We start from the raw sequence: 14,227 nt of genomic DNA, 5'->3' as shown, positions 1-14,227 counted from the left end.
AGCCCAGGAAGAGTTCCTTTTTTAAATTGTTTGGGGATTTTCTAAAATATCTTAATCTCCAGTCAGAAGTACATTAAGTTAAAAGACAGCTTGGGGTGAAAAACTCCTTTTCTTTTTAGTTCTGTAACACAGTATAGGTTACCATATTTTAAAAAATACAAGATTTTATTTTTATATCTACAAAATTTTAGGGTCTCAGTAGCTGTATGTGTTAATAGTGACTAAAATTTAAAATAAAATAAAACAAAGCATAAAAGCATGTAAAATATACGATGCACATATAAAGCATATATTTTTCTTACACCACTGTGACGTAAAATCAATAAAATCCTATCATTTTGCCTCAATTAGCAGGCCAGTTTCCAGGTGATGGAAGCCATGAACATGACATCATTGATGTCTGAAATGATTCCTTGTGAAAACATGTCACATGCCATAGTGTTACTACAGGCTGAGAGTTTGCACTTCCCTTTCCATACTCAGCAATAGCTTTGACCCTCCTGAACCTACAAAAATAAAATGGCAAGGTATGCTTATAATGACAATGATATCTACGATATTTGCTCATTAAATTGAAAGGAATTCTTCTAATTTTATAGAAGTCAAAAGTAGCACAGGCAAATCTCTCCTATGTTTTACAAGGTCATATGTCCAGGGTGAACTACATAGTCTGAAGCAACAGCCACACCATTTTACTGTAAGTGTGTGTAATGTCCTCATCAGAAAGGCTGAGAATGGCCACAGCTTTTTCAGAAGGAAATTTTTTAATGGTTTCTGGAAAATTAGTAACTAGATAGAATAAAGAATTCTCCTCCTGGAGAGGAGAATTCTCTTCCACAAAATTTTGCACTTCCTCACACATACGTACCAATATTATTTAATTAGTTGCAATTTTTGTTTCCCAGCAGCAAAAAGAAATTTCTTCTTCCCATACAACCCTCAAAATAAGTAGCCCAGAGGCCATTATCCAGTGCTTAAATGCAAGTAATTTACAAAATCCAACTATAAAGACCATAAAACAACTGAGTGACTCCTATTTAAGATACCTGTCTTTCATACAGCTTTATATATCTGAACATGGTAGATATTTTGTCTCAACAGGATGTTGACATTCTATTTCACACCTCTTCATTTATAATAAAAAAGTATTTTACTTTTAAAATAGTTAGCATTGATGAATTAATTCAGGTTTGACATTTTCTCATCCTTAAGAAAAATTAATTGAGAAATAGTGTCAGTTATAAAAAAAAAGATCTACCAGAAAAGGATTTACTGAAAATGTTAGCTACTAAAAGAAAAGGAAAAAGGGAAAAATATCTGATTGATCTTGTTGATAATTTTTATTAAGTTACATCTTCCACCAGCATGCTATCAATTTAGATAGAGCATGATGCAGAAAAGATTGCCTTTCCCACACTAAAAAAGCAGTTTTGGCAGTTTAAATACTTTATTAAGGCAATCAAGATGCATTGAAGGAAACATACACGCAAAGAGCATTGCCCAGATACAATAATGTTTTTTCTGCTCCCAACACACAATAAATGCTAATTGTCAATCCTGAAACATAAAGTATTTTAAATGCTAATGGCCTCACTAGATTTTTAGCAAGCAAGGAAAACCATTACAGACATCGAGCTTCTGGAAACCCGAGTAATATCCTGAAAGGAACAGCTTGCCTTTTGAGGCTTGGGATGGAATGCACTTTTATTCTGCGTTAAAAAGGCATTCTAAATTTCTTATTGTTCTTGGTCCTAATACTGTAGAAATGGGATATTTTAGCCATGTCCTACCAGGGAACAGAAACGTGATTCCAATCCCTTCAGAGCAGCACACCTGCCCAGGAGGATTGCTGGGTCTGTGTCACCAACTCACATGTCCCAGCCACACAATCACATATGTGCCACAGCAACCACCTTACCTTTCCCTGCAGGTACACTGTCAAGAGGCTCCAAAGCTAAATTCTGCACAATTTGAAGAGAAATTTCAAAAGAGTTGTGTGAAGTTGCATCTTCACAGTGCATATTAGCTGAAGTGCTGTTTCAGAGTGGAAATGCGGACACAGCGTTCTGTTCATTTCTTTCTCTATGCTAAAACTATACAGACTGATACAGCAATAATGACCAGGCAATTTTTACTAGCACAGAAGGAGAAAAAGACTTCTTTCTGTAACAGAGAAAGCACAAGCATCTCAGTGGGCTATCTGTTTTAAACAATGCCTTTCATTCCTCTAGGCCTCTGCTCCTACTTTAAAACTGTGACAAAAAAATAATTACCACTGCTGGCTGTTTGATGAATTATACGGAGTGTGCTTTTACTCAAAATCTAATTCCTTACAATCACAGTTTCACATCACACATTAAAAAGAGTTGTTCTATTTGGTACCTTTTACTGCTGACCTGCTGATTTCAACAAATTGGTGTACCATGGAGGTGACATAGTCTTCTAGCAAGACAGTGTGCAGAGCTGCTGTATCATAAACTGAGGTGGCATTTCCAAAATTACCACCATTGGTTTTGGTTTGAAATAAGCCTAGATTAAGTGATCTTTTGCAACTTCTTCAGGAAATAGATATTAACCTTTAGCTGAAGTAAGTAACTTGATTTCAAATTAAGTTAAGGGAAACAGAAATATATATTCTCAGGTGGGCTTTCACTTACACATGAAATGCAAGTTTCTATTATAAGATACACATTCAAAGTTTATGACAAAAAAAAAAAAGGAAGAGAAGATAGACATAGCTGGACTTCTCTCCTTGAGTGAGTAGTTGAACTATCAAACTTACAGTTCTCTCTCTTCAACTTATGAAGTCACCTGATTGAAGGTGGTTCTGTAACATTTAGGAAGCCAAACAGTGTACAAGAGAACTATTTCAAACCTTTTTTCAGGCAAAACTTCAGTAAGATCTTCAGACTACTCAGAAGAATTAGCTTCTTCTCTTCCACACTAACTAACTACAAAAAGATTCACTTTAAAACTTGGATAATTCACATTTTACTTTATGTTCTGTAACATCTTAAAAAACACAAGTGTTATGCACCATTTCATTGGTTTTCAGCAGCACACTTGAAAAAGCATGTCAAATGAACTGTTCCCTGCACAGTGAATTGGACATTTTCGTACTCACATCTCCACTCAGATGAAAAGAATTATTTTTTAGTGTGTTTAGAATTTGAACACAGCCTAGAGGGCAGCAATAGCCAAGGATACAAATGTGTGAAGACAGCTGATTTTTTGAATGGCCAACCCATGCTAATTTATAACAAACTTTCTTCTCCCACTTCACCACATTTTCTAATGTTTTACTGAAAAAGCATTTTGCAAACTTGCTTTTGTATAAGCAGATCCAGAACTTTTTCCTTAATCTGTGCACTCAGGAAAAACCCAGGCACTGCAGGTAGGAAAAAAGATTAAATTCTACACTCCAGACACCTATACATCTAACTAATGCATATCTAGAGAGAGAGCCTCTAGAATGTCAATGTATTATGTAAATCCTCAAAGTAGGAAAATACGTAATACTTAAAAAGATTATTAACCTTGTGCTGGCCACTTTCCCAACCATAAAATGACAAACAAGGAAAACAGACGAATAGTTTCTTTTTCATTTTGTACTGGGGAGCTTGCCAGGTGTTTTCATGGTGGGAGCTTGAGAGAAGATGAATAGTGCTGAGAGGAGATGGAATTAGCACCTGAATTTTGGCATAAAAATTGTGTCATAATATTGTCAGCTCACACTTTCATTACCACGTATTTCATGATTTTTAAGATACCTTGTGTCTGGAATCAGAAAAGAAAAAAAAATATTGCTTTTGTACTTTATCAAGGTCTAATTCATAATAGTCAGGCCTTTCTCTCCCAGCATCCTGCAGGGAAAAAAAATTACCAGATATTTACAGAAAACCTACAAGAATCATGGCAAGTGTACTGTTGAACCCAGACCATGGAGCTGATCTCCTCACCTACAGCAACAAGCCATGTCTTACCCTTCACTACACTGTATTCCCACTCCAGACCACATCCTACAGCAGTTAGAAAGAACCAAAAATCCACAGCCAATCACTTTTGTCTCACATCCAACCTATTGGCAGATTTGTTACTACCATCATTCTTAATTATCTCTGACATTTAAAATACTCAGAAAATCCATTCACCCGTACACATCTTTAGGATATTCAGAAATTAAAACTAAGCAAAAACTCTCTAGTGGATTCTCTCTTATTTCCATCTTCTGCGCTCTTCAGGTTACAAAGAATTTTCAGACAGGCAATTATTATCTCACCACATGTAAAGTAAAATAGGAAGAGGCTTTAGCTATCTGCATACGCCACAATAAAATTAACAGACTAAATGAGTCAACCTCACCTCATATCAGGACATTTTTCTTGCCACTACACAAGAAATCAGTCTTTCAAACAACAGGAACTTGTTATGAACAATAACAATCTGAAAACAATACAAGCAGGCTCCTATAATTTTAAGGGACCCTAGACATTCCATATCAGGAAGCCTCATTGCAGCTGATGGAGTTTTCAGGTGAACTTTCTCAAGAAAATGTATGTTTTAATATGAAAAGGAATGGCAACATCTTGATTTGCTAAGATTGACTTTGGTCTTCTACAAATTCAGTGTCCACTCAAAAAAATTAAAAGGCACATAGTAAAGGAACACCTCTTCTTGTAAAAACATAAGAGAATGGTAAAAGACAAGTAAAAAAAACAAGAATATATAAAAAAAGTAGTTTATTTACAGTCAACTTGAATGGCAATGAATGAGTCATAATCACCTGAACCATGTACTTATTTTCAATTCATGTTGTATTGTCTTCAGGTATTAGACTAGAATCAATCAGAAGATGGAACAGAAAATATGACAACCAGCTATGACAATAGCTTTTGCTATTTTTGTGAGGCTAATAAGGACAGCATTTTAGTATCCTGCTCTCACAAACCCCTTTAAAAAATAAGAAAAAAACAACTGACAGAACAACAAAAAAATGTTTTCTGTACAATACAGAAGAAGAGAATATTTGTCTCTTAATGATTGTGTACCAATTCCCTTTGCAATCAACACAAGCTGTGACAAGAAAAAGAGCAGAGCCTCCTCCAGTCACTTGACAGTTCCCAACATTTTCTATCTTTCACTAGGGTGAAATTAAATGTGTTTCATTTTGGATAATCAATATGGTACTGAATTCTGAATTTCTAGTTAGGTAAACAACAATATTTTTCCACATTCAAAAATAAGCCTAAAAATACCACCACCAACCCTACCTTCTCCCCACCTTGGCATGTAAAAGAGCATTGCAATTTGCTGTATTTCTAGAGGAATACAGACTCTCCTGAAAAGCAAAACTTGTAAGAAAAGTCAGACATCATGGTATTATAATGAATTTCCCATAAATCCAAAACCCTATAAATAAAAAATTAATTCAATACAGTATCAATTGCTAATATAACATCTTCATAACAAGTCCATGCTAATATACTGAGTTCAGACAAGTACATGACAAAATGCAGATGAAAAAGGCACTTCAAAGGCAGGAATGGATCAGATAAATACAGACAATACAATCATATGATTTCAATACACCCTCAAAAAATTAACAGTGAATATAGATGGTGAAGAGACTTTGAGCCTCTGAGCTGTGTTTGCCTCTAACAAGGTTAAACTCTTCTCCTCAAGCAACAACAAGCACTGTATTGCACTAGTGTCCAGTAACACATTAGGATTATTATTACTACACAATACATATAAAATTATCAGAAAGAACAGGACTGGCTTTTACTTTTGCACATTCCAGTTGTTTTAATCGCATCAATCTTGAGACACTACGTGTGCCTATTTATCCACTCTGGCTCCTTATAAAACAATGAGTTACCTGCCTGTGCACTACTGACTCAGAAAATTGTCTGCTCTCTCTCAAGTCTCCACTTAATCCCATAGATTCTCAGCTAGCACATCTGGCTTATGTCCTGCTCTGTGGCTAAGTTGACCCCTATGACTACTGAGTTGAATTGTTAAGAAAGAAATGCAACTCAACTTTGTTTTTTAACATGGTTCATTTCAGTCATCTTATGCACACAGCCTCCATACAAGATATTTTTTTCAGGACTGAGTGGGTTGTGAACTGCAGCATAGTGTAGGAAGGAGCAGCCAGAAACCTCTGAAGTCAGTTCTGCTGCTGAAGGAACTGTAACAAACGATGCTCACTGGGTGAAGAGGCAGAAGCAAATTAAGACGTGGCTAAGAGAAACACCCCTCTAAAAGAACTTCTTTAAAACAGGAGTTGAAAAGTTTACAAAACTTCCAATTATTTGAAGTCTTAGAAAGAAAAATTTCTAACATCCTCAGCTGAGACATTTTGCCACAGTCTGAGGCATGGTCTTTTGAAGGACAATGCCGACATTAGTTTTCAGGGTTTCCTTCTTTGTCCTCTGACCCTTCAGAAGCTGGACTTGGCCAAAAGGTCAGTCTTGTGGGGTGAGAGAATCTGAGAAGCTTGGAGTCTATTTGCTCTACAATACACCTGGTGTAGAAGGCTCATTTCTCATCCACTATAAATAAATGCAGAATTATTAAGAGACATGCCATTAACTCGAAATTTTATGTAGCAGCTGGGGAATCTGCTGAGGATATATTCATCAGCTGAGATCTATTTTATGACCTCAGATGTAACTCAAACCACCAGCACATATTGGCTCGGCCCTTGGCTGACAGGGACCATGTCACGTATCCTGCAGGGCGGCCCGGGCAGAACAATGCAGCTGCTGCAGAGCTTGGCCCTGCTGAAGGAAACTCGCTTCTCCCAGGTTGTCCGAGGGGAGGGACGCTGAAGCAATGGAAATTCCCCAGCAGTAAAGGAGAACAAAAGAAGAGGTGTTGGAAGCTGCTGTTAAGAAGAGACAGCTTCTTCCAGGGCCTGACAGAGGAGAGGAGATTCCCCCAGCTGACAGAAACACACTCTCTTCTGCAGGATGCAATCCTCCGAGAAGTGTACATTCGAAACTACTCCCTTACAGAGCACCAGAGCCTTGCAACCCCCCACTATTCCCCACTGGAGCACAGGGTTGAGCACACAGCTGTTGCCAAGAGACCTGCTCAGGCCAGGGGTGGCCCTGGATCTGGCAGAGCCCCCCACAGCAGAGCTGGGCATCAGACACCCTCAGCCGGGACCTGGGCTCTGCACCAGCACCAGTATTTTTGCATGGATCTGGAATTCTCTAGATTTCCCCCTGTGATTAAAAGGTGTGGCTGCTGAAGAAATCAGTTTACAGAGCTTCCAAATTCCTTACTGCGGTTGTTATTTGTCTGCAACAGGAGTGTCCCTGAGGCCAGGGCGCGGGGAGGGCGTGCTGGGGCTCAGCGCTGCTCTGGGACCACCAAATCCCCCTTACTAGCAGCACTAACTCTACAAGGCCTCTGCACCTGGAGAGGAAACTTGAGGAGTAATCCAGATATGCTGGATGAAAATACCTGGTAAAAATCCTTCAAACCCACACATATCCTTCCCTAAAAAACAGTTTTAAAGTAAAACCTATGATTTTACAGCATACTTTTTTTAGTAGTACAGCCATTATGGGTGTTTTTTACTGAAACAAAGGGAAAAGTTACATTGATTTATAAATTCATTAAAATGCGATGAGAAAGAGCAGGGTCTAAGTAGACCCATTGACTGCCATGGCTTTTGGATCAGACCCAGAAGAATGCTGGAATAAGTGGTGAAGCATTTTATTTTCTAACCTTTCAGTGGCTACTGCAAACAATGGAAAATACAAGCACATACTTAGAATAACTCTATCCTTTGCAAAATGAGATCACACCTAAAAATACTTCCTTTTGTTGCTGTATAACTTCAGTTTAGGATAATAGCTATTACATGCATATAGTGAAGAGGAAAAATATCTCCACAAATGCTCGGTAAAAATTTTATATTGCAAAGTAGGGTTTCTCCTACAGAAGAAATTTTAAAATCTGTAGTAATTCGAGACAATTTATGAAATAGTAGAATGAAAAATCTAGTTATTCATGTATAACATGAAATAAGGTAGTTAAAATGCCAGGGGATTGAGTTACCAAATTATTGCTTGCATCCAGGAAAAGCTACATGATGATGATAATTCTTAGTATCAAAACTATATCAAGTTCTAAGAAACAACTGAAAAATGCATCTGAATTTTAGTTTTTCAGTTTGAAATAATTAGAGCTAGCCCACACAGCTTGAACTTCCTGGGATATACATGTGCTATTAATTTTGAACTTTGCTGTAGGATCCAAGCCTGAATCACCAGGCCCTGTCACTTTCTAGTGCAAAGGTGTGTTTTGTCTGCTTGTACCAGCAACTTTTCCAGTGCCCTTTCCTCTCAATTTGCAAAGATATTTTTCCTGACTTTTTAAAACCATCTCCTTGAATTTCCTCAGCAACTTTCAGTGCAGCTGACTTTTGCAGCTGTGTTGCTGTGCTACAGATTTCATCATTGTTTGACCAGAAAAGAGTGTTGGTTAAACTAAAATCCCCACTTAGAGTGATTTTCTACAATTTTTCATCAGTTCCCTGCTAAGTAGCACAGATCTAACAGCGAACAATGTGTCTGTAACCTGAAGAAGAAGAGTAAATTAACATTTATTCAATAGCTCACCACTGACCTTCTTAAGAGAAGAGCAGCACTTTCATACAGCTTCTTCAACTCCATTACATATAGAATTGGCTTATTTTTATTTCTAAAACACCTATTAATTCCAAAGTATTCCATCAAAAACAAAAACAGAGAAGAGCAAATGCAAAGTTGCTGCAGAAACAGAACTATATCCATTGCTATAGAGATTGCAGAGATGGCCCTGTTCCCTTCTCTGCCGGTGGGAATTTTACCACTGACTCCAGAGAAAGCACAGCCAAGCTAGTGATTTTCTAACACTTGAAGGCAATTATTTTTATTTTAAAACACAGGAATAGCCTCCTGCTCTTATGCAGCTCTTAGCCTGAGGCTGTAGCCCTGCCAGCACTGTTAATGTCATTGTTTGTGAAGCATATTCCCAGTCTCCATACACCCACGCAGGGCTCCCAGCTCCTGGCCGTGATGTCCCCCTCGACACATTGTTCCAGCTCCCCCTGCTTCCTCACCTCCCGCCCCGTCCCCCACCATTGTTATCCCTTTACACCCACCCAGCATTGTTCTCACACCCGCCTGCCATCCCCACCTGGGAGGGACCCTTCCTCTCTCCCACTCCTCGCAGCAGCTCAGGCTCCTTTCTTACTTACTTCCATATATTCCACTGACCAACTGGCAGCAGAGCATTTTCCCTTTCTGAAAGCACATTACATAAAGTATCATTACTACATCCCACAGCTTCTTCAGGCTGTGGACACTCTGCTTTAAGAAGCCCAGTCTAAACCCTCTTAAAGAACAAAAAGATTTTTATTTCATTACTACAGACTTCAGGTCAGGCCCAGAGCTAGGATTGATACTAAGTATTATTGCATTTTCAGATATGGTATAAAAGGCTAGAGCTGGTATTTGTTTCCACTAGGGAACAGAAATATGTAATGAGACAGACATATATGTACAGAAATGGCTGACATGATTTACACAAGCTCCATTAGTTTGGCCATCTTGGTTTTTCCTGCTCTTTAGTTTGTACATCCACCAGATTCTTTTGAAATAGTTATCTGTACTTTGCTGGATTTTTCATACAGGTATATAGGGATATTGAACTCAATTTTTTATGTACTCACTTTTTTTCCTTACTGTTTTTATGATACTTCATTTTCTCTGTTGAACTGCTTTCAAAATGATACTCCTTCTATTCACAACATTGTGTTCACTGTATAGAGTATGATGCATTAACTGTTTCCCATGCTAAAAGTTTATCTTTGCTAACCCGTGGGAAGAAGAGCAGCTATATATGCTTAGAGTAGATCAAGTATAGAAACAAAAATTAATACCTCACTTTATTACTAGATATTAATGTATTTTGTATGCTGAAACACGAAAAACTTGTTAAGTCTTACCATGGCTCATACGATGAAAGCAATAGTATGCAAAGTCCACTCCCAGAAGTGTCAAATACCATGTCCATGGAGAGTCCCAGGGCAGTTCAAAGAGTCTGTAGTTATTCCATACGTATATGTAACTAATTAACTCAATACTTCTGAATAAAACACTGAAATAGAGATCCAGAAATTTTTATCAGTAATTCTGTCAGTTTTAATTTCAGAACTTTTTATATATTTACAATTTACCAGCTGGAAATCTTTCTACAACACATAAACCACTCTCCAAGTTCTTCAAACTCTGTCAAGTGACACTACTATTGACTTCAGTGGAACCTTTGCTTAGTGTCTACCTTTGTCTTAGTTTCTAAAACCAACTCCCACCCAGTCACCACCTATGCTGCGGCATTAGGTACACTCAAAGGCTGAAGCACTCCTGTGCTCTGCAGGCATTATGGTGTTCCTGTTTTCCCAAAACTGGAAGAAACCCATACTTGCTAACTACTAAGTCAGAAGTGATTGAAAGCAGCAGCAATTACACCAAAACACTAATGTATTACATTAAAATACCTTAACTGCTTCCATAATAAGAAAGAACGTGGAAGGGGGCAGGACTTCTGGGAGCAGCGAAATGTTTGATCTGCTCATCATATCACTTCACTTCAAAAGAGGATAAATGCAGCAGCAGGAGACAAAGACCAGTACCTTTGAAAGGAAGGGGAAGGGCAATTGGATTCTGATGAAGAGAAAGAAAAAAACTAATGAACTTGCAAAGTCAAGGAAAGCCCCCAGACAGCTCTCACTGCCGCTGAGTTCCTGGACTGCAGGGACAGGGTAGCTGTCCCTGGACTAACACAGGCTCAGCACTGAGACCAGGAGAAGGAGAAAGAAAGTAGCTCTGGAATGGGCAGGCCAACCCTAGTAGTAACTCTCCACAGCTGCTCTGATTAGTACAAATTTGGGTAGCCATGGTTGCACCCTCCTCTCAGCACCTTACTACCTCATTTCCCCAATTGGAACCCTGAGCTATCTCCAAACAAATTACTTTGATTTTGGTGGATGAGATTTTGGGTGAACCAGGAAGCATTAAACCCAGGTCTCAATAGTGAGAGGCTGTAGGCACTGGGATGGCCCAGGTGACAATTAGCTTAGGTAGCTGCGAAATGGTGCCGCAGATGCAGATGGATATATATTTAAACTGGCAATTTTGTAGAAGAAACCAGTCCACAGCAGTATTTGCAGCAGATTCCTCACATAGTCTCCTACTACTCTCCTCTGTTGTGTTGCTGAAAATGTAGTGAAACAGTGGTAAACTGAATTAAATCAGCCTCTGAAAAGCAGAAGATGGGAAAAAAGAGAAGTAGGGGAAAGATACTAATCATAGAAAAGTCACAAATATCCTTTTTGTCGATATCAATGGCTGACATTCACCTCAGTTTAGGGCCTAAGAGTAAGAAATAAGATAACACACACACAAAATGTGGTTCTCAGATGTTATGCTGCTGCTATTCTGTGGGGAGGAGGTAGAAGAATTATCAGCAACGCCTTTGTACGAAGTGGTGCAAGATTTTAAAAACCTGTAAAACATTCATAGTTGAAGAAAGACTCTGGGACACAAATTCAGGGAGCTTCCAAAGAACACTGCAGATAGCACACCTGTAGACACTACTTAAATAGAAGTGGCAACAAACTGCACATTTGCGTTTCAGCCATGCAAAATCCCACCTAAAGGACAGACCAACATCTCTATTTCATCTTAGTCTCATCTAGAACTTCACCTTAGATTGAAATCAGCTGAAAGATTCCCTGTGCATCTCTGTCATATTTGCTCATTCTTGCCTCATTACCACCTCTCAGAGATATTTCTTTCAATACCCTCCCTTTTTTGGCTCATTTTTTTTCAGCTAGATTATTTTTTATATAGTTGCCAGCATGGCCAGAAAAATACTAGAAACTGCAAAACCAAGAAAGGATATATACTCCTTCCCCCTTAAAGACTTTTTTCACGCATCTGGAAAACATCTCTGAAAACAGTCTGGCCATGCCCTGTCCTTTTGGGCAGCTGTACTGAAACAGAAGGGAAGCTCAGCAAACATGGTTGTTTCAGCTTGCAAGCCATCCCCTGTGCTATAGCTGAACTCCATCTTTTTGCTTTATGCTTTTTACTCAGAGCTTTTATACATCTGGCATTAGCACCTCTTCCCATAAGTGTTTTGAATAAAGCTAGAAGAAAACACCTAGATTTTCTGTGGTGCTAGTTTCACTATTAATGAAGGAAAAAAGTCATCTTTTAAAAATCCCAACCTCCCAATAAGAGCCTGCAAGCATAACAGTATCACATCCACCATTTTATCCTGAGAGCTGAAGCCCTGCAAATAGTTGTTGCTCAGAAGAAAAAAACTAATATTTTTTTCCACAGCCAGGTGCACATCTTACCTACAACTCATTCCCAGCTTTACTATAATCATACAGGTTTTTCTCTTGAATAAAACCAAGATACAACAAACCCCATGAAATTTCATTTCATTTTAGCAGCTTGACCATGAAGAATTTCTCTTGACTAGCAAGGACAGGTGTATCTACCACTTCAAAAACAACTTGGCTGTGCCCAGAAGGTGGACCATACACACCTGGAACATGTTTAATTTTCATAAGAGCTGTGTTCTATAAATATTTTTAAAGAAGATTATATACGTCTAAGCAGATTTTTGCAATTCACCTCATGAGGAATCTGTAAAGTTCAGTATAAATTCTCAATCCATTTCACAACAGGTCAGAAGAGAGCTGATATTATTGAACACAAAGAAATGGGCATTTCTTAACATCTTTTCAATGACCAGGAAATTTAAAACACCTCTTGCAACATAGAGTATCAGTTATTATTAGGTACTGTTTTCTTACTTTATTCTTCTGCTTTTATTAACATATAATGCCTTTGCAGTACATCCAAAGATATGTGACCTGGAACATTTCCTCCATTTTTGATCAGATTTCAGTATTTCACCCTCGAGTCCTTTTTTTTTTTCCACAGGCTGAGGCCAAGGTGTAAACCTTGAGCTAACCCTGCAACACATTTTTCATATATGCAATTTGCTCTGCATTCTTTCCTTCATGCTTGAATCACAACTCTACAGCACACAACGTTAGCTGATTACTGTAATTAATTTAGAGTAATCCATCATATTCCTAGGCAGTGCTGGAGAAAGAAGGGTTGCTTAACTAAGTATTTTTTTTTTAATTTACAGTGTGATAGGAAAGACCAGAGCTTGCATTCAATTACAATTCCTAAAGTTCACTTGGAGTTTTAAAGGTTTATATTCCCTCTTTTTTTGCCCTCAAGTTCCTTTTTCACTTCTTGAAAATACTACGAAAACTTAAGAAAACTTTTTCCTCATTTAAATGTTGTAACCCTAAATGCAATAGAAGTGGACAGGTAAGTCTTTTGTCATCTAATCCAATCCTCTGCATAAAGAGTGATAAATCCTAAAACAGACAGACTGTATAGAAAACTTTATTATATACATTACATAGATTTATCCTCTTGGATTTTGAACACTGCTGCTGAAAATTTTCTTATTATGTGCAAAGCACACTTAGGTAACTGTTACCACCTTGAGAGTTCTTGTCTCCTTGTTTCTAAAGATCATACGTACTTTAATTAATGGCAATAATATTTGTTTTTAATAAACCATTTCCCCCTTCACCTTCCACTGGGCCAGATTATCACTTCCTCTAATTAAAAAAGTCCAAGAAGGAAATTCTGGGAGATGAACTCTCCATGTGGATATGAAGATCTACTTATCCTAGATCCCTATGGGATAATGAAGGAGGGAAAAGGTGGAAGAAATTCAATTGGAAGAAAAGGCAGCTGCCCATTTCAAAGAATACAAGGTCCTGTTTTGCTTCCTCCAGCCATAGAGCCTGAAACCACATCTTTAGGAAACTTCTTCCATGGTGCCCAGAACAGTCACCAAAAATGAAAAGGGTCAGAGACAGGGGCAGTTGTCTCTTTTCCAAGCGTGGAGGAAGATCTGTGTACCAAAAGTGAACCCTCCAAGGAAACTGCCTCAGCTCTCACCACTATTGCAGTCACCACCTCACATCACACTGGGAACTGACCTGGTGCCCCTGAGCTAAAAACACAACCCTACAGCTGGACCTACAAAAGCTGTGCTCTCAAGGGCTGTAACAGACTTGCATCCTTGGAGGTCAGGCACAGAGGGAAGCATGTTAAGACAC

General features: G+C 38.4%; 1 protein-coding gene across 1 annotated transcript in view; it reads right to left on the bottom strand.

Moving 5' to 3' along the window:
- Positions 1-14,227, bottom strand: part of AGMO (alkylglycerol monooxygenase) — a 186,580-nt gene that overhangs the window by 155,940 nt on the left and 16,413 nt on the right. Inside the window, exon 3 of the mRNA XM_005418617.2 lies at positions 10,007-10,158. Within this exon, the coding sequence (XP_005418674.1) occupies positions 10,007-10,158 (152 nt within the window). The remainder of the gene's footprint in view (positions 1-10,006; positions 10,159-14,227) is intronic.

The sequence above is a fragment of the Geospiza fortis genome, unplaced genomic scaffold (genome assembly GCF_000277835.1).
Source record: "Geospiza fortis unplaced genomic scaffold, GeoFor_1.0 scaffold138, whole genome shotgun sequence".
Classification (NCBI taxonomy): domain Eukaryota; kingdom Metazoa; phylum Chordata; class Aves; order Passeriformes; family Thraupidae; genus Geospiza; species Geospiza fortis.
The sequence above is the reverse complement of the archived record's forward strand: the minus strand, read 5'-3'. Positions and strand labels throughout refer to the sequence as shown.